General features: G+C 32.5%; 1 protein-coding gene across 1 annotated transcript in view; it reads right to left on the bottom strand.

Moving 5' to 3' along the window:
• LOC139488877 (DNA-directed RNA polymerase III subunit RPC1-like) overlaps nucleotides 1-22,217 on the bottom strand; it is an 81,635-nt gene that overhangs the window by 12,329 nt on the left and 47,089 nt on the right. Inside the window, exons 16-23 of the mRNA XM_071274829.1 lie at nucleotides 20,105-20,240; nucleotides 18,271-18,435; nucleotides 17,489-17,573; nucleotides 15,366-15,453; nucleotides 8,843-8,954; nucleotides 7,297-7,410; nucleotides 4,426-4,583; nucleotides 1,497-1,652 (exon numbers count right to left, since the gene is read on the bottom strand). Coding sequence (XP_071130930.1) covers nucleotides 1,497-1,652; nucleotides 4,426-4,583; nucleotides 7,297-7,410; nucleotides 8,843-8,954; nucleotides 15,366-15,453; nucleotides 17,489-17,573; nucleotides 18,271-18,435; nucleotides 20,105-20,240 — 1,014 coding nt within the window. The remainder of the gene's footprint in view (nucleotides 1-1,496; nucleotides 1,653-4,425; nucleotides 4,584-7,296; nucleotides 7,411-8,842; nucleotides 8,955-15,365; nucleotides 15,454-17,488; nucleotides 17,574-18,270; nucleotides 18,436-20,104; nucleotides 20,241-22,217) is intronic.

Below are 22,217 nucleotides of genomic sequence, written 5' to 3' on the forward strand. Positions count from 1 at the left end.
TGCTAGTATGAAAAAACTGCATTGTATAGTTTAAATTATTAAGATTTTGATGGAATAAAATCATACACAGTTAAAATAATAACTTAATTAAAATAGAATGTTGTATATTTTTTTTCAATTAATGAATTTGTCATTGATAACCTAAAATTTTCTAACAAAAATTGTAACCAGATGCTCTGCAGGGCGCAGCTTTATACGACCGCAGAGGTTGAACCCTGAACATTTGGGGCAAGTATGGACACAACATTCAAGCTTGATACAGCTCTGAATTTGGATTGTGATTAAAGAGTTGACACAGCAAAGGTTTCTGACTCAGAATGAATGTGGTCTAATGAACTCAATTTTTTTTTTTGCTTTTGAGCAATACACTATGCTGTTGAATATAAATCCCCTCAAAAAAAAAATATTTAAAGAAAAATTCTTTTTAATTTCGAAAATCTGAAATGAGAAAATTTTAACCCCCACCCTCCCCATTTTTTTTCACCTCCCCCAATCCCTTATTCCAAAAATAATCTCAATTCAAATTTCTAATTAAGTTGGCAAAATAACCACTCATTTAAATACATCACAAAGTATTAAAATATAAAATAACTTACAGTCATTGTTAAAATTAATATTAATTTACAGTAACTTCTAAAAATAAATTTACAGCTACACATCTAAAGACAATTATCACTTCCTTTAACATAATTTTCAAGCAGTGTAAGGGAGGTAATCAAGTAATCAAACATATATATAACAGTACATGTATTCTTTAAAAACAATTGGAATAGTTGACCTCCCTTTCACTGCTTTTAAATTGTCTAAATTGCTTATTTGGGTCCCTTTTTGGCCCCTTACTTATTGAAACCCCCTTGGAGCAAGAACCCCAAAACTCAATTCTAGCCTTTCCTTTGTAGTAAGAAACCTTGTTGTATAATTTCAGAGAGATCCATACACTTTAAACACAAGTTATTGTCTGTAAACTAGAAAAATGCTTCTTTTTGGCCCTTTTTTGGCCCCTTATTCTTAAATCTTCTGGGATATTAACCCAAAACTGACACCAAGCATTCCCTTCATTATATGGAACCTTGTGGTACAATGTCAGAGAGATCCATACAGTTAAACATAAGTTATTGTCCCGAAACTTCAAAAATGCTTGTTATTGGCCCCTTTTTGGCCCTTAATTTCTAGACTTTTTGCCCCCTCACCCTTAAAATAAATCCCCAACCTTCTACTTAATGGTATGAACATTGTGGTACAATTTTGAAGTAATTGAAATAGGTATCCACAACTTATTGTCATGAAACTAAATAAATGTATGTTTTGGGCCCCTTTGGGCCCCTAATTCCCAAACTGATGGGACCATAACCCCCAAAATCAATCCAAACCTTCCTTTTGTGGTTATAAACATTGTGTTGAAATGTTATTCACTTTTAATTACTTATACTAAAGTTATTATCCGGAATATATACCAATATAAAATTGTTGCAGTCATATAAAAAATTGGCAAGTACCCTGATATGATCTAATACTCTTCTGAAATCCATAGGTTGGTCCTTTCCTTCCATGTGAACAGGGTCAAGGCCATCTCCCCCATATATAAATTGGACTATGTCATTGGTTGAGGTCCTCACTGTTAGATCATAATGACTACAGAGATCTTCCAGTGACTGAAAAATATAAATACATTCTATAACATTGTTAAATTGGCATGCATCATATTTCAGGAAAATAACTATTCCATAATATTTATACTAGTCTTTAGGTTCACATGCTGCTAAAACAAATTCTCTTGTTGCAAGGATTTTGTTATACATTAAAATCATTAGGCTTAAATTAAAATATTGTTTGTTTGCCCTTTACCGACCGACCCTATAAATTCGTTCCGACTGCAAATCTTTTATTTGTATTTACCAGCAATATTTTATTTTAATTTTTTTTACGTTCCTACCGAAAATCTTATACATTTGTATTTCCCGCTCAAAACATTTTTACCAGAATCCTTGAGTTTTATCTTCCCTGTACAAGTTTAAGTCTGTTTGGTATCACATATGCGTTTGGCACAAACATTTGCATTTAGAGATTCAAAGCATTTGATTGAAGTCGATGTTGGAAGTTTTGAAATCATGATATGACGAAGGGTTCATTAAAAAAAAGTTTGTCCAATACAAAATTATCAATGTGTGTACACAATATTTTGTTAATGTAGGGATGGGCTTTGGTGATCCGTAGATCAGGATACTTATGTTAACGCTGCCTTTGACCAGCTTTGACATTTTATTTATATCTGACATGAACCAAAGTCCTGTAAAATAGAGAATAATTGGCAGTAAAATCGCCAAGTTTTCCTTACAGACCATTTATAAATGTGATGTAAAATATGTGACAATTGAGTTTCAAATCTCTTAGATTTTTATTGATAATACCAGGACACACGAAAATTTAAACACTCAAGTCTCTAGGGTTGTAAGTAAAGTAATACAAATGCTTAGTTTTAGCTCTTTTAACTGGTTAAATGACGATGATGGTGGGAAATGCACTGCCGGGCAGTGGCTTTATATTTTAGTCAAATATTCTTTTTATTTCACAGATATCATCTCTGATAATTTAAGTTCAAATTTTGATAAAATTGGTAGTATGTCGGAATAAAACATGCAATAGATTGCACATTGTACAGCTGTTTCACAAACCATGCTAGGGAGATATATGATATTAATATACCTTTCGGTCGAGTTAAGCATACAAGGTACATATACATAGTACAGAATATCAGTGCAAGTTAAAACTCTTAAAAGTTCCAGGCATATAAATGTTGAAAATATGCTGCACAGCCTTATATTTTGATATTTGAAAACAAAATAGTAGTGCATATGAATTAACTTCACATTCTACGTCCTGAATGTGTTTTTCATAACTTCCTGGGACTATTATACTAATAGTCCCAAAAACTTTAATAATAGTAAAGATCAGTAAAATCTAGTAAGGATCAGTAAAATCATACTTAAAACAAAAGCAACAAGTGAAACTGCGAGATACTGCTCACTGATGATACCCCCACGGCAAGTGGATAATATTAATAGTGTAAAAAAATGCAAGTGTTCGGTAAACAGGAAGTTGTCGAGTGATGAATCTGAAAACGCATCACACGGTATAGCTGACTTATATAAATCCTGAAACCAAATTTCAGAAATCCTTGTATTGTAATTCCTGAGAAAAATGTGACGAAAATTTTCAACTTGGCTATCATGTGTAAAATCATACAAGTGTTCGGTAAACAGGAAGTTGTCGAGTGATGGATCTGAAAACGCATCACACAGTATAGCTGACTTATATAAATCCTGAAACCAAATTTCAGAAATCCTTGTATTGTAGTTCCTGAGAAAAATGTGACGAAAATTTTCAACTTGGCTATCATGTGTAAAATCGTACAAGTGTTCGGTAAACAGGAAGTTGTCAAGTGATCAATCTGAAAACGCATCACACGGTAAAGCTGACTTAGATAAACCCTGAAACCAAATTTCAGAAATCCTTGTATTGTAGTTCCTGAGAAAAATGTGAAGAAAATTTTCAACTTGGCTATCATGTGTAAAATCATACAAGTGTTCGGTAAACAGGAAGTTGTCAAGTGATCAATCTGAAAACGCATCACAAGGTATAGCTGACTTAGTTAAACCCTGAAACCAAATTTCAGAAATCCATGTATTGTAGTTCCTGAGAAAAATGTGACGAAAGTTTCATGGGACGGACTGACTGACTGACTGACGGACGGACGGACGGACAGACAGAGGTAAAACAGTATACCCCCCTTTTTAAATTTTCAACTTGGCTATCATGTGTAAAATCATACAAGTGTTCGGTAAACAGGAAGTTGTCAAGTGATCAATCTGAAAACGCATCACACGGTATAGCTGACTTAGTTAAACCCTGAAACCAAATTTCAGAAATCCATGTATTGTAGTTCCTGAGAAAAATGTGACGAAAGTTTCATGGGACGGACTGACTGATGGACGGACGGACGGACAGACAGAGGTAAAACAGTATACCCCCCCTTTTTTAAAGCGGGGGTATAAATACAGACAAAAATGATACCATGCAGATTTTGTATTTATAAAATAAAATATTTATACCTACCTGCCTACCCATGACAAAAAATGTACTGAGCCAAGGTATTTTTTGGGAAAGAAAAATAAAATATTTTACCTACCTACCTACCCTGTTTCAAAAAATAGGGTCGGAAAAGGGCAAACAAACAATATTTTAATTTATAAATAAGAAGATGTGGTATGATTGCCAATGAGACAAGTTTGACAACTGTCCACAAAAGACCAAAATGACACAGACATTAACAACTATAGGTCACCGTACGGCCTTCCACAATGAGCAAAGCCTTATTTCCATACAAAATCTTAAGCCGAACATAATCCCTAACAAGAACATAATTACTTTAACCAATCTCCTCTGCATGTAACCAGTTTCTGCTGTTTTGACTGCTGTATCTACCAAACCTTCTCTACCAGCCATAGTGTGGAAGAAAAACTCGGTTGGAGTTAGTCCTGAATAGAAACTGTTCTCCACAAAACCTCTAGCTGCTGGATCTTTGGCTACAGTATAATATTATTAGATTAAAACATGTTTAATCCTGCATTCAAATTTTTATGCAACATTGAATCCTTCTTTCTCTTAATATTTGTTATTAATGAAGAGGCAATGATATAGATTAAGGAGACAGAAAACCCAATCACACAAAACATTATCAATTATCTCTGAGGTTTTAATTTTGACTTGAAAAATTACAAACACATCCCTACCAATCTCCATAAATATGACAAACTGCAATTTTTTTTATAGAAAACCTAAATTTCATGTGGATAAATAATTTTAACAAGAATGTGTCCAAAGTACACAGATGCCCCACTCGCACTATCATTTTCCATGTTCAATGGACCGTGAAAATGGGTAAGAAATATAATTAGGCATTAAAATTAAAAAGATCATATCATAGGGAACATTTGTACTAAGTTTCAAGTTGATTGGACTTCAACTTCATCAAAAACTACCTTGACCAAAAACTTTAACCTGAAACTCGCACTTTCATTTTCTATGTTCAGTGGACCATGAAATAGGGGTCAAAAGTTTAATTTGTCTTTAAAATTAGAAAGATCATATCATAAGGAATTAACATATGTACTAAGTTTCAAGTTGATTGGACTTCAGCTTCATCAAAAACTACCTTGACCAAAAACTTTAACCTGAAGCGGGACGGACAGACGAACGAACAGACGGACGGACAAACAGACAGACGGACGGACGAACGGACGCACAGACCAGAAAACATAATGCCCCTCTACTATCGTAGGTGGGGCATAAAAAGTCACAATAATTTGATGTATTAAATATTTTATCATTTATGGTGACTTGAATAACACCGGTATCACTCAGATTACAATTCTACCTTGACAGGTAAGTTTGTATTTAGCCTATAAAATACTTATTTAGCCTTGAGAATTGAAAGGTCAGTTTCCCATTCATACAATAGAGTTGATAAATTTGGCTTCATGCCATTTACCTTGTCCAAAATTAAGGTCACTTTATTGTTATTGTGATATTGTTAAAGTACAAAAGAACCCTATATTCTGACCAATACTTAAAACTTTGTGCATCTTGATTTAATTGTTAAAAATCTGTTAATGTTGAATTTAGGGGTTATTTTAGGCCTTTTAATTGCATATTTCTTTACATGGTAGTTTTTTTTTCAGATAAAAAAAAACTATCTGCTTGACTGTTATAGAAATAGACTATGCTTGCAGGGTCTTGTTTTTTGTTTACACCAAATCTGACAGATTATTATTAAGTTGCAAAATATTTTAAATGAGAGCTGAAATTTTTTCTATCTTTAAATGTGCATGGAACAATGTTGAAGGTTAAAATAATCATAATGTGAACAAGAATGAAGAAAACATCCTGGTCCCCCAAAAAAACATCATCAACCAGGATATAATATTCCAAATTTTAATTTATTATACTAATATCAGTTGAAATCTCAAGCCACTATTTTGCATGTTTACAATGTAGGTCATGTCACAACAGAAAATCAATGAATTTGACAGTACAATGTACTCTTAGCACAAACATATAAGGTCACTGTGAAATAGACATCTAGGGCAAGAAACAGTCAGTTATACCAAACCAGTTTGACTAGATGTCAAGTTTAAAACCAGTTTGACTAGATGTGTCCTATATTTTGACAATGTAAATGACATGAGGACCTGCATGGGTTTTTTAATATCTGTATTCTTTAAATTTTTAGGGCATTTTTCTTTTAATAGCCTTAAAAATAACTCTCATTCTGTAAAGCAAATTCTCATGAAAATGATTTTACTATATAGTCTTTCTGTTACAAGATTATTTATCAATTATGCACATTGATTATTATAGTATCGGTATTGCATTACAGTTACCTACGTTTCCTTTTTATTTTGCACATTTATTCTTTATACTTTTGCACCGCATTATTCTCTATTCTTTATTTTGTTGTTCATTTTCTCTATTCTCTATTTTTTGTTGCTATTACATTTATTCTCTATTCTGTAAACCCCATTCTGACCCTTATAGGTAAACTTCTATTGTATGAATGGGATAAACTAACCTTTCAATTCTCAAGGCTAAATAAGTATTTTATAGGCTAAATACAAACTTACCTGTCAAGGTAGAATTGTAATCTGAGTGATACTGGTGTTATTCAAGTCAACATAATATCTTTATTAAAGAACTGTCAGTGCTTTTTTGGAAAAGTTATGGTTGCTAGATGTGTTTACCCTCTGTTAATATGGCAAATATAGATATAAGATGTGGCATGGGTGCCAGTGAGACAACTCTCAACCCTAGTCACAATTTGTAAAAGTAAACCATTATAGGTCAAAGTACGGTCTTCAACAGGGAGCTGTGGCTCACACCAAACAAACACTGTAAAACATGTTTTAGACTGAAAAATAAAACCGACTTAATAAAAAACAGGACTAGCACAATGGCATAAAAGAAAAGTTCTATGAAAGTTCCATTGAAATGCTGTATGGGAAACAAAAGGAGTTACAGATACTAATACATTCCCTCTTTTGAAAGTTTAACAGAGCACACGTTTTTTTTTACAGGCAACCCCAAAATTTATTTGTATCTAACCCAAAACAATTAAAATACTGCATTGAGAAAGATTTATTAAAATTCCGTAATTTAAATAGGAGTTACTGCAGAAAATATTTCCATATTGCACAAATCATTTTTTTTTTTATATTTGTAAGAATAATTCCAAAATCATACAATGCTTTTCAAAATGAGGCAATGCTCTGTCTTCAAATCCATTTGGCACTCTCTTTCCACTAATGGCCTGTTGTCCTACACAGGAAATCATCTGTGAAATATTAATAAATGAACCTGCAATACAAGAAAAAATGTTACATATAAAAATGGCATTGAAACATTAATAACGTACCTTATTTAAAAATTAAAATGTATTTAAAAGTATTAAAAGCTTCTTTTTGTAAATTCATTGGGGTGTAAAAGCTTTGAACAAAATACATTTTGTTTGAAGTGCGGAAGCACTTCATTCTAAAAATGTTTGTAAGGTCAATGCTTTTACAACCCTATGAAATTACTAAAAGAAGCATTCAATACTTTTAATTACCTTTTTTCACTTTGATCATGAAAACATAATTACTTTCAAGTTTTTCTTTTATTTACCTGTGCACTTTATTGTGGAAACGGCTGTCATCATATTTGTTTCAATTAATGCAATTTATTTTGAAATGAAGAATGAAGAGAGATTGCTTTTAGCCAATCAAAATAACTTATAATAATGACACATAGATCTAATGTAATTAAACAAAATTAAGGTTCTGTCTTCATTTGTAAAATAGAAATCAGACTAAATTGCTGTTCTGCACTTCCACAGTTATGGAAAATCTTCAAATGTACTAAAGCCAACTCATCAAAGATACCAGGCTTATAATTGTGTATGTCAGATTTCAATGACACATTTACATTATATTCATTAAGTTATTATATGTTTTGTCTACAAAAGACTCATCAGTGTCACTTGAATCATAAAGTTAAAAGGCCAAAAGAATATGAAGTTGAACAGCATTGAAGACCTTGATATGAGCCATATTACATATTCAAGTTAAGATTTGAGCAACAGAGGGAAATGTAACCATTACCTCCTACAGGAACTATCTTGCTCATCTTGACCGAAATACAGTAAATTTATTCTAGTCCTGGGGCAGTGTGTATCCCTCATATCTCGATCAGGACACCTACCATATTCAACTGGTCTGTAACTTAAGTTCTTCACTTTACAGAAGTTAACTTTTTGTGAGTTTGATTTTTAATATACATCATAACGAGGGGGGATAGGACCTTTGTCGGGACTCTGGGATCGGGATTGACCCTTTCGGGATCTGGGGATTCTTTTTTTCGAATTTCGGGACCTTGGGATTTCATGTTTTTAAGCCCAGGATTTTGGGATCTGGTATTTTTAAGCCCGGGATTTCGGGATCAGGACCCCTCCTACCACCTCTCCATAATGGTTCACAGTTAATGTTGAAATATTCATTAATTTATTATGTATAATTACAATTTGGATTATGCAAAGCAGAGCTCAAAATTGGACAATGAACTGTTCAGTAATATAAGAATGTCATTGATGCAAATCAGAAACTAATTCACCTCACATTTGTTTACAAGTTTGAATTTCTCCATATCATTTTCATTTTATATTGCAAGGTTGACACCAGTACTTTGATGCAGTATGTTACAGGTAAAATCATTTGTGTGTGACAAAAGATTGTGAACTAATAAGTAAACATACCTTTTGATCCACAGATAGCCATATTCAATGGACTATTACTTTTATCAAGTTCTCTCAAACAAGCTTTTCCTGTGTGGTCTCTAATAACTGACAACTCCTTCAAAATCATTGCCTGCAAAATTGACAAGTATTTTAAATTACTTATTCTCTGACAAAATTATCATCTATATTCTCTATGAAGAGGAAAAATTTGTTAGGAAGAAAGTTTTTTCCCATTGTTTTTATATGTATAGGAATAATATATTGCAAAGGATATCATCTCTATTTGATTGCTCGCCACGATATAGCCTTGTTTTCTTTCATATGGGTTAAAGCAAACATCAATCATTTAATCTATTTGGCTGATTCATAATACAATCTATATAACTTGTATCCAAATTATGTAAACAATCAATTTTGAAAATTCAGGGGCGTAGCTACCCGGAGGCACGACAGCACGTGCATCCACGTCGTTTTCACAAAAAAAAAAAAAAAAAAAAGCAGAAGAGAGAGAGATGAGTTGGTCAATCGGAATCGGAGACTGTTGGTGTCTTTTCCGTCTATCCCGGATATTAGTTTGACAACCTAGTTACAAGTGTTGATGAAGCTGTTCATTCAGAAAAAGATCGTAGCTCCGAAGTTGCGTCACGTGCACATTGATTCGGCATGCAAAAAAAGAAATGGCAAAATAAAAATTTATGAATTTGTAATACTCAGTCTATTCTAAGATATGTAGTTTTGGAGCACATTTTACAGTGTACAGTTCATCAGTTTTGAATGAGATGTACCAATCGGCATTAGAACTATCAGATCCCTTCTATATCGTTGAAAATATGCCGAGGCGATGTGGTTCAGTGACAGACTACCGGAGCCGATCACCCTGCAACCACGCCAAAACAGTATTGGAAAGCCTCATTATTTTTTGTGTTCATAGACCATATGATAAGACAACTGGAGAGTGGAGTCGCGTCAAGTTATCAGAAAATCGCTTCTTTGTGCTGTATACCTCACGGCTTCATCGTGTTATAGGAAATATCACAAACGAACAAGCTGAAACATACGAAACTGACCTAGCATGTAATTTTGACGAATTCAATTGGGAGGTCGCTCGATGCCGAACACGTACGCTGGTTTATATAATAACATCTCGTGAGTGCTACCATGCCATGATGGCCCTGAGATCTATCAGTCACGGTACTACGTAGGTAATTGAAAACAAATGTACGATCAACAATGAACAACGAAAGTTACATAGCATTACCATGATTACTGCATGTTCATCGGGATTTCAGTGTGAATGTTGACAAAGTAATAGAGAAGTTTGTTTCTGCCCAGACCCGAAGAGCAGATTTTGGACAATTTTGAGTAAATTCTGTATCACAAATATTTGTTGTTTATGTATTACTATATTCAGAAGATTTATTAATAGTTTAATTTACATTCATAAATTTTTATCTACATATAGCTCCTCTTTTAACCGTCCTATGTCCGAAAACCGAAAAAAAATAAATTTCTGCATAATAGAGTCCCAAAATTTTTTAGCCTCGCTCCGCTCGGCGGTAATTGCTTCCACATCGTTTTTTTCTAGCTACGCCCCTGAAATTACTATTCAAAATTTGATTTTTTATGTCAAAATTAGAAAGAACAGTCATTAGTCCCTTTCTTGGAGAGACCTCATATTTCATATTTATATCAAACAAGTAATTTTAGGGGCCAGCCGATGCAAGATTTTCACTATGTTGAAGACTCATTAGTGGCCTTAGGCTGATTTCTGATCTTTGTTCAGGTTGTTGTCTGTTTGACACATTACCAGTTTCTATTTACTATTCTATCTTAAACCCCAAGAACATAGCTGTCAGTGTCCAAGTTTTATCACAAGTTACTTGCCATTTCCAGCTGATAGCGAAAGTGGGGCAAAGCAGTATCTGTCTTGTTAAAGGTTATTAATGGCATTCATTTAGGTACAGCTACAAATGTTGAAGTGGAATGTTACCAAAACAATTGTGTGTAAAGTTTCAATAAAGATAATTATATAGAGTGTTTTACACATAATTATCTTTTGAAGTTATGATATGGAATAAACTCTCTGTATACCTATATAGAATGTAATTCCATTCTTTAGACAAATAATTGATATTTTAAAGTCTAATGTCTATGAATCATTCTGTAAATTTAAGATTTTTAATATATTCACAGCAAATGTTTGAAAGTTTCTTTCATGTTGATTTTAATCAAATTTCATAGCAAAATAAGAAGAATCTCTCCTGCATAACTTTATACTTAGACCGTTTTTTTATTTGGTATTCCATATTGTTTCTGTAAATGTTGATTAAATAATTATTTTGGCCTTGGGCATCATCACGTCTTAGTTAGTTCATGTAGTTATGCATCAAAATTTGTAATTTTATCTACATTTTCAGAGTTTACAGTATTGTGTGAAGGAAATAATCTTATTTGTGTTTCATAAGTTTTTGCAATTCAAAATTTTGTGATCAGTATTATGTTTTCAATAAAAAAAAATAGAAGATAATAATGCACAAACAATAATTGAATTTTACTAATAAATTATACATAAAGATATATCACAGTTTACTCATCATCATCTGAATCTTCATATTCACTACCAATTGTATCATTTTGGTCTATTTGAACATTTTCAACATCATCGGGCTCAATTTGGTCATTGCCATCATGATTTAACAGATTTACAAAGTTATTCCATAATTCATCTGTAAAAGTATATTGTTTAAATTGTTTTGGTGTCAAAACTCGATATCCAGATTGTCGACGTGGATGGTCATGTTGCACACGGTGTTGTACTGATGAAGCAGGTCTGTCAACATGTTCATTCCAATCAAGTATTGATAGTCCCAACTTAATTTCATACATTAAATTATGATAATGTAACCTTTTATCCACATGTATAAGAATTGTATTATGATAACTCTCAATATAATGAGTATCACGACAATGTGTGTACTTTTCTGGATGCTTATAAATATAAAGGTTTTTTATACTATTCCTTAGCAGCAACTCGGCTGTTGAATCCTGAATAATGTCTCGTGACGGAACATAGTCATTATTTTTGCATCTAGATGTTTGATGACAGTTTCTATGGTCTTGTTTGTAATGGTCCACAATGGAGTCAAGTAAGAGCACTAGTTGAGCAGCATTACCATTACAGTTTTTCATTGCCCAGTAAACATGGGTTTTAACACCGACAGATTTGTCTCTAAGTTCTGGATGCCATGTCTTTCCGATGTTTTTCCTTGTCCCCTTTGTAATTTTTGCCATATTCCTGCGCACCTCCTTTGCACCATGCCAAGTGTCATAGGAATCAATTACATCTGGTTGGTTTTGGCTCAGATATTTACTGACAGATGCATTTCTATCATGCGAATGAACTTTTACTTTAATCCTTTTTCTTTCGAAGTCTTCGTAAAGCTTTTCTGTACCAAAGGTTTCATGTTTCTGAGAACTCCTTTCCTGGTTTTTTGTAACGTGACTATAACCTACAACTTTATGAGTCAAGTTCCCCAGAGCTGTTACGTCAGTATGATAACTGTTCTTTCTGCATGCATGTCTTGCATCTGTCATAATATCAAGTTTATTATCACTAAAAGAGTTTTTATCTTTTTCCTCTTTTAAAGCATCATCAATGCTCTTGTCCCGAAGCTATATTACCACCTGTTTGAATGTTGGAAACATTTTTAAAAAATCGTTTCTGTGGAAGTCCAATGTTAGCAAAACTACTAAATCGTTCGTATTGAGCAGGAAACATCCCAGCACAGAGATAAGAATGTATCAACTTGTAATTCACTGTAAAGTCCTGCTTCAGTGCGGATAAGGAATGCCAGAAAATCGGAAAAGATGTGGTTTTAACTGGTTTAACAACTAGTCTTGCAACATGTCCAATTTTTGTCAAGAGGACCATACCACTGTGAAAGACATACAAGTTCAAACAGTTTCTGTTTAGAGCAAACAAAAAGTTATTGGTCATCCTGTCCACTATTATCATTTGGATTTAGTATTTCTTCAAGCTTTGGAGTTGAACAGTTCTGATTGTAAAAGTCCATCAAAATGTTCAAAATGTCCACATTAGATTTTACATTCATTTTCCTCTTTAGGCCTTCATATTTTTCATCAAATGCAAACTTTTGTGAGTCATTGTCAAAATTGTAGTCAATAGATTTTCGAGGTTTTCTGACATACTTGTATGATTTCACTTCTCCATTTGAAAGTCTCTTTCTATTAAAATACTCCACATTTGTAATATTACTTAGTATATTCATATTGCTAGCCATCTTGAAACTTGTTGTATACAGGAGTAAAATACTGTGTTTGATTTGAAATTGAAAGAATATAAGCGCAAAAATGAGCAAACCAATCAAATTCGAAATTTTTAAATCACATGACTTTGATAAATGATCTGGTCCAATCAGATTTGATTTCAAATTGAAAAATTAGGCGCAAAGATCAGTAGACCAATCAAATTCAAACATATAATCACATGACTTAGATCAGGTCAAATGTAAAAGAAGAAAGTACAAAAGCAAAGATGGAAAAAAGATGTGAAATGGTTTTGAAAGTAAATGAAGAGGAAAGGGATAAATTGATGATATTTTTGAAAGAGCACAATATGACATCATCATACCTGTCAACCTCTGAAAATGAAAAGTCAGGTCATGACCTGCATTGAGAAAAAAAATCTCAGGTCATAACGCGTACGACATTTTGCGGGCTCAATTGAAGAACAAAAATATGTTTACATATATAATTTATATAGTCAATATGTATATGAAACAGTTAAAACATGTATACAAGTTTATTTCAGACTATTGTTATATTCCATAGTAGCAGACTTGGCATTCTTTAAAAGAACTGCACTTGGTTTCAGTTCATAGCAATGCAAATGTGTATTCATTTTACAAGAAAGAAGAGCACACAGTGTATCCTTATTAAGATCAGCCCTAAACTCTGTAGCTATTTTCTTTACTAAAGAAAATGCCCTCTCACTGTCTGCATTGCTGTTTGGCAAAACCAGTAATGTTTTAGAAAGTTTTGACAAAACAATAAATCTTGGCTTGTTAAGAAAAATGTCATGCAACTTGGACATTTCTCCCCAAAATGTACCAATGTCAGTTTCAGGGGAAGTTCATCTAATGGGGTCAACTGATAGTCACTGAACTCATCTTGTAGCTGTGTTGTCTCTTCATAAGCTCAGGTAAACAGTCCTACATTTTGACTTTTGGTTACATTGAAAAAGACCGATAAAACCGAAGGTCGTATTACTTCTAAATACCGGAAACAATTCGGTCAGAAATCCGGGTGAAACGGGTAATGTTAAAAATTCCCGGGAACGCCGGGTAAAGAAATACTCCCGGGTGAGAGGTGAAAATAACGGGTGTCACCCGCAAAAAACGGGTGAGTTGACAGGTATGCATCATGTATTGTTGGTAAGTATATTTTTTTTTATTCATTTACTTTATAGATATTTCAATAACACATTATTCTGCAAATGTGAATATTAATTTATCTTTTAAATCTAATTATGTTATAACATTATAATGATAATATGACAAATATAAATGTAAAGAATGCATATCATAATATTTATATATATATTCTATTATTTATGACTGCAATTTTATTTTAGAAAAGAAATGTATAAAGAGAAAAAGGTCTAAAAAGGATGAAAGAGGAAGTACTTCTTCAAGCCAAAGAAATATTCAGGATGAAAGTGGTGACAGAGATGACAATGGTGACAATGGAGATCCAGATCCAGGTCATGAGGACATTGAATTACGAGAAGGACAATGTCCTTATTGTTTCATTAGCCCATGTGTTGCTACCTCAAATATTACTGCTCCATGGGTAGGAAATGGCCAACCACCCTCCAATGCAAACCCTCAGATACGAAAAGGGATATACAGAAGATTTTGGAAATGTATAAACAATATGTATGGATGGTTACTTCCACAGTATTTGGATAAAAAGAAAAGACTTGGTGGTGGGGAATGGGTTGTAATGCACCAGCGGGAAATTATGCCGGAGTGTGTTTTGGAACTTGTTAGAGAACTGTATCCTAATCCTGTTGGAATCCAATATATGGGGCATATGTGGGAATAACAGTAAACTGTGTATAAATTGTGTAATTATAAATCGTCTAAAAGTACAAAATATTGTGTTTTTAACAATGAAGTGAAATATGATGCTAATACATCTGTGTAGTGTAAGCTACAAGGTATTTGATTTTTAATGGCTCAAGTGCATCTGGAAACCTCATTATCACTGGTGATAATTCAACGATTTGTCATTCCTCCTGGTGGAAGTTCTTTGGGTTTAAGTTGCCATGTACTACTCTACTACAAAAACTATCACTGTGTCAAAATAATGGGGTAACTATTCATTAGCAAGATAAGAAATTAAATTTGGTTGGTACAACAATGAACTATAATACAACCACAGACTTTTCCTGTTCTATAAATAATACTACATTTTAGGTCAAGTTTCCATGAAGTTAAAAATAAGGACAAGGATTAACCTCTAAAGTTTCTTCTTCAGTGCATCCTGGTTGAGTTCGTAGTTTTCCTTCCTGTAAATCCTGGATATAACCATCACATTTTCTGTACCTGTAAATATATTTATAATGTTAATAAGATCTCTCCACCTCTCCTTGAAAATGCCTTATGATTTTGTACTAATTATAATTTTCTTTTCAACCGCTGTTGTTTTAAAACAAGTGGATAGAATATTTCGTATATGATATCCAACAGTTTTTGCATTTTTGAAACTCACTCTTTTACATGAACACTTTTCCATATGGGTGTTATCTCCCCATGTACTGTTTTTCCTATTATCACTTCTCCTCAGAAACTGAAAAAGAGATTCCCTTATGATTTTTGACCAAAATATTCCTTCCTTCCTAAGGATGATCTGTTTAGTCTGGAACAAAGCCATCTGATTACTTGTTACTTGCATTAAAAGTTATTTCATTCTAATGTTTAACATACAATGCAAATGGTATGTCTGTGTAACTGATAAACCTTTACTCATTAAGACATATAGTCCCTGTCCAATAAGCTGGAAATTGAAATCAAGGTCAAAAGTCAAGGTCATGAATTAAATTTCATACTTTGCATGTTATCACAACTCCTCAGGAACTATAAAACTTATTGACATAAAATTTTTTGCCAAATTTTTTAAAAGTTACAACTTTAAAAAAAAAAATACACATTGATACATTAGGTTTAGGGCTATTCCAGAAAAAAATGTATGGGGGGGTTGGAAGGCACATTATATTAATAATACATGGGTGATGGGTATCAGAGCAACTTTTCACACTATAATGCACTTTAAGTCTCAATTACAATTGTCTGGGTGGCGGGTGCTGACAAAAAGTGCCTTCCAACCCCCCCCACACATTTTTTTCTGGAATAGCCCTTAATAGAAATGCTAAGGTGTCTATTTAGTTTTATCCACTTAAATATTCAAAATAAGTTTGTTGATATAAGTTCTTATTTATACATATTTGAGACATGAAGACTTTTGATTTGACATCCTAGTTCTATGAAATCAAGGTCAAAGGTAAAGGAGTAAGTTCGGTAAGTGCCATATTTGGCCCCAATTATAAAGTTCATGTTTACAAGACAATAATTGTTTTAAGGTGCTTTAAAGACATATGAAAAAGTTAAACAGAGCTGTTTTTGTCAAAGTTTAATTCTAACACAACGATTTTTACATTCCAAAACGGTCAAGATAAGGGATTTTGGTGAAATTTGACAAAATCAGCGGGATTTCAACCAAATAAAGGACCAGGAAACATAGAGCGCAGGCGTCGACAAGCTTAATATTCAAATAAGACATGTTAAATGTCTTCACAAACATTATTTTAAAAAATCTTTGTTGTCGATGTATGCGCTCAATGTTTCCTGTCAAATAATCTTTGGAAATTTACCCATTTTCATTGACTTTTTCGTGAAAAATCAATATGAGTACAACTTGTGACGTCATAATGAAACGCAGAAACGTAAAATTTTAAAAAAAATGGCTAATATCCTATCTAGTCAATGTATTAGCTATAATTTATCGTGATATTGGTCAATAAATCCGAATTTGAAATTTACGCTAAAAAAGTGGGCCATTTTAGGACCTTATCGAACATACTCCTTTGTAGTTCTAGACTCTGACCCTTGCTATATATATTAACTTCCACCTTGTTCATGATAAAGTCATAAGATCTACTGTAGTCAGTTGGAAACATATGACTTTGGAAAAATTAACTGAAAGTGTCATTGAGTAGCCATTATTTGCGCTATATTCATGTTGAAGTACCTAAAACCAAAAAGTTTTAGAAACAGTACCTGGTCAAATTAAATTAGAAGTGATTTTTTCTGTAAACTGGAGGTAGCAAATTATTGCTCTCATTTCTTTTTCAAACAAAAACCCAATACAATATAGACAAATGGATAGAAAACAGACAGACCAACAGATGGACAAAAGTAGACCAGAAAACATAACACCTCCTTACTATTCATCCAGAAGAAACATAAACTGTACCTTAGTAACCCATCATTCAGAAGAAACATAAACTGTACCTACCCATCATCCAGAAGAAACATAAACTGTACCTACCCATCATCCAGAAGAAACATAAACTGTACCTACCCATCATCCAGAAGAAGGTTTTTAGCATTTATCAATCCTTGGCCTGGAGTCACATCACCAATACCAATAGAAAAACCACGATTTGCTGTAAAAAAAAAAAACCAATTACAAAATCTATAAATGTACTTTAATTAAAATTCTCATTTAGTTCTGATTCTTTTAAAAACTAAGATAAAAAATATTGACTTTCATAACCAAAACCTATTTTCCAATAAAACATCCCTAATTTTTATTACATAATCAGGTAATATAATTTTCATTTCATAATCAAGTCAATTCTAATATTAACTGTTTGCTCAGCAAATACAAAACAATAAAAGACTTATATTCTTTCATCATAATCTACCAAAATTAGAGTCATTCGATGTAAAACAAAACAAGTATAAATATGTTCTTTGTTGTAGAAAACATTGCTTTATCTGTGTTCCAGACAATTCCAGTGAATTGTTTATCTTTACTAGTATTGACACTGGTGTAATATTGTAACTTTCATTCATTCATAAATATCTATACAGTTCAGAGTTCACGCACTTGTTGTGTTGATGGACATAGCAGATAAGGTCGCGTCATATTGCTTTATGTATTTGTGTTGATTACTTAGCTCTAGCATTATATTAAAGTATGTTAATCAGTACACATGGCTTGTCTCTTCTTTAATATATATAGGCTTCCAACATTACAACTGGTCAACTGAACAATCTTGTATATTGCCCTCTACATGTGTTTTGATTATTTTTTGTCTCATTGACATCTACACGACATGTCCTTTAAATTCTACTTACATAGGAATGCAGGACACAGCCTTGCAAGTCTCGATAATGTATCTGCAGCATAAACTTCACCGTAGTCTCGTAGAATTATATAAAATACATTGGTCTTAGAACCTGATCCTAGTGTGGCTTTATCCATAGATCCAGTCAATAGCTGGCTGTTCCTAATAACTATAACTGTAATCAAAAACAAATAATTGCAAAACAAAATATTAGTGTTGTCAAATGGTACACTTTTACCTAACCGGTTACTCAGATAATCGTTCGACCAATTAACCGGTTAACCAGTATAATTTAAATTGGGGTTTGAAAGCCTTATCAATAGTATCCTACAAATAGATATAAGATGTGGTATGAGTGTCAATTTGACAACCTTTCATCCAAGTCATAAATTTACGCTTTTAGAATTGAACATTGTCCTTTGGCATTATAAGGCTTGTCTTTGAGGATTCCTAGCGAAGTTTGACTTTTAATAAATCAAATCCACCGTTTTAACTATAGCGTCGGTACCAACTTCAGATTGCAAAATAAAAAAAAAACTTCTTGATCTCTTAGAATTGAATATGTCTGAAACCAATTATTCTTTCCTTTTTTCTTGTTGTCTACGAAAATAATGTGGAGTGTTTCAATTTGAAATGATTAATTATAAAAAAGAAGATGTGGTATGATTGCCAATGAGACAATTCTTCACAAGAGACCAAAATGACACAGAAATTAACAACTATAGGTCACCGTACGAAATGTTTCTTTGCTTTGTTTACTTGTTTCTTTAAGCATGTTACTCGTTCTATCACGTAAACATTGAGTACATTCACAATGGTTTGCATTTCACAATTTTTGAGTTAGCATTTCGTTTAAAGTAAGACTAAGCCTTGCACAACGGAGGTTGCACATTTAGATGTAGGTCTACACAAAATAAGATCAAAAACGAACTAATGAAGTAATTTAATCGCATTACTGATTTAAAGTTACTGTTAAAAAAACATGCATACTAATTATATGTTTCTTTAAGATCCTGCCCCGAGCTGAGTGACAAGTTCTAATTAATTTTATGTTTTTAGGATTAACAATAGCAATCAATATACTGGACAATTGATCTGACTAATTAATTACCATGACGACAATTTTTAAATTAAACATAACTATTTAATGATTTCAATACAAATTTATATCAAATCTACCACAATTGAAAAAAAAAGTCTGGTTAACCGGTTAGTGATTTTGGTATTCGGTATTCAGTCGTTCGACCTGTTAACCGTTGACAACACTACAAAATATATGAAATTCATGATTTTGTACGTAATTGTGAAACATAAAAATAGTATACAATCTCTTTACCATAAATCTGGTTTGTTTAAAGCAGAACTTTATAAAATGTGTAAACTTGCTGATAATGTAGTATAGTCTAGAACAGAGTACAAATAATTGCTTTTAATTGACTGAAAAATAGTTTAAATGCTTTATTCACATTCTGTAAATTTATTATTTATCAAGGTACCAATTTTCATCGATATAGGTTAACCCTAATTTAAATATTTTACAAAGTTCACACTTTCTATAGGCTTGTATGCTGATTTTGGCAAAACCATGAAATAAAAAATCCAGCAAAATACAATTTTTCCTCAATCCAAGAAATTGGTACCCACGGAAATACATGAATATAGAGTATTATGTGTCTGACAGGGCATAATGTCTTTCTGCCTCTCAGTCTTACATTAAGATGTAGGTTTGTATCTGACATCAAATAGTTGTGTTTCATTTCTATCTATAACAAAATACAAATACCTGTTAGCTCATAGTTAGTATAGTAGTTTAACAAAACAAAAAGAAACAATCATAAACTCACATGAATCATTGAAACAGAGGTCCTCATTATTAGAATAGTTCTTTCCTTTAGTTCTAAGATTTACTCGTACAGGACAGTCAATGTTTGGCCTCAATAAAACACTGAAAACCTGCTTCCCAGTCCACAACTTACATGGCTAAAATATAAAATACTTTTATCACTGGTATGATATATGCATACATGTACATGAGAGATTTGGATAAGTCTACCAGTTTTGGCCAGTACCTTTGAGTTCAATTTACTGAGCTTCAACTGATTTATTGCATTAAATATTATATGGCTTTACAAGATATTGGATGTAATTCTAAACACGTTACGGCATATACAGGTCCGAGACCACAATTGTCATCCCTTGTTTTTCGTTGTTCACGAATATAGTCCCTAGTGTTGACAGTGGGTTACTTGCCATTAATTTTTATACCCCTTCCAAATTTATTTCTCCATGTTTATTGCCTCAAATTGCAAGTATGGGGGTGAAATTACACTGTAAAAAAATTTGGGTCCAGAATTTTAAAGGAAAGTAGTGATTTGGTCCAGCTGAAAAAGGTTGAAAATTAGCACTTCGAAAGATGTCAAAAGATTTCAAGACGCCCTAAACATAAAATTGTCCATATTTTGAGTTAGAGCCGATGAAGTTTTCTATAATTTTGATATAATTTGTCCCAAAAGTAGTACAACACACTGTAAAAGTTTCTTTGAGAAAGCGCAGGTGGGATTTATTTTATTTTCATTTATGTTCTAAAGGAAATGCACTACGAAATAATTGTGTTCTCGGACCTAAGAGGTGAAATCTGTAAATATAGAATCTGTACTTTGGCAACTTCCCTAAATGTTTTGATGGTGTCAATTTGTCAAATAGCATGAAACTAAAGGATTTAAACTTTTATTTTATAGAATTTCTGCAAAAATGACCAATTTTGGCATTTTATGGTCAAAATAGGCATTTATAGCTTTTTCAATATTGATGCATAAATGGCATCCTGACTTTCTATCTGACAGGTTTTCATGTGTCAATATTTGTGTTTCTATGCCTTTATCTAGTTCTTTTACTTATTTATGAACTCTGAATCTACAAAAAAGAAGATTATCTCAGACAATATGTGCAAAATGTGTTGTATAAATGACCCTTGTCTAACGCCCTGTTTGGATGAAGTAAAAAGTGGGGAGCTTGGTACATAAAATTTGAAGTCCATAATAAATACCTCACTTAATTTGTATCAAAAGCACTTAACAAGTCTATTGTACCTGTTCCATTTCACATAATATCTTTCTTTTCTTCTGTAGGATAGCAAGTGATTTAAATATAAGCCTGTTGAGAATAAATTGCATGCAAGTTTTTCCCAAAAAAGGCAAAAATCTTTGTATCAGACCATACTGTTTGTAAGAAAAGTTAATTGCAAGAGTCTTTTTGTGCTCAGATTTGTTGTATCATGTCACATGAGTATAGAAATGATAAAAAAGACACAAATTTTTATTTCTTATAGCCTCAGTATGCATTTTTTAATGTAAATATATGGCACCGCCTAAATTGACCTTGAATTTTTTCCAGTCTTACTTGGCCTAAGACCCTTTTAAACTAATATGATATGTTATTTGTAACTTTTCTTTCCATTTAAAGTACTTTCAATACATATGTAAGGATTATTTATCACCAAAAAGCTTCACAAATTTAAAATTGCTGGAAAATATTACATCTTCATGTAAGGCTCCCCTTCATTGAAAAACCTCAATTTTTAGGCGCAGGCTCATATAAATTTTACTTTTGAATAATTATGCCAAGTCTGATAAATCAAATGAGTACTCTATTGCTTTTAGTACAGGATAAGTTATATATTAAGGCGTTTAAAAAGTATTTTTTTGCAATATTTTAATTTTTAAAGCCCCAAATGTTGATAGTTGAAATTTTTCAATTTTAACGTCAAAATTTTACGCGCAAAGATGAGTATAGAACTTAACTTATTGTCTATAATACACATCCTATTGTCATGAAACTTTGTAAGCAGTGTTATAATTTATTAAGCTTTGGTCATATCAAGTTTTTTAACATTTGTCAATTTTTTCTATCCTATTAGGTCCGAGACCACAATTGTCGTCCCTTGTTTTTCGTTGTTCA

Source organism: Mytilus edulis, chromosome 9 (genome assembly GCF_963676685.1).
Source record: "Mytilus edulis chromosome 9, xbMytEdul2.2, whole genome shotgun sequence".
Classification (NCBI taxonomy): domain Eukaryota; kingdom Metazoa; phylum Mollusca; class Bivalvia; order Mytilida; family Mytilidae; genus Mytilus; species Mytilus edulis.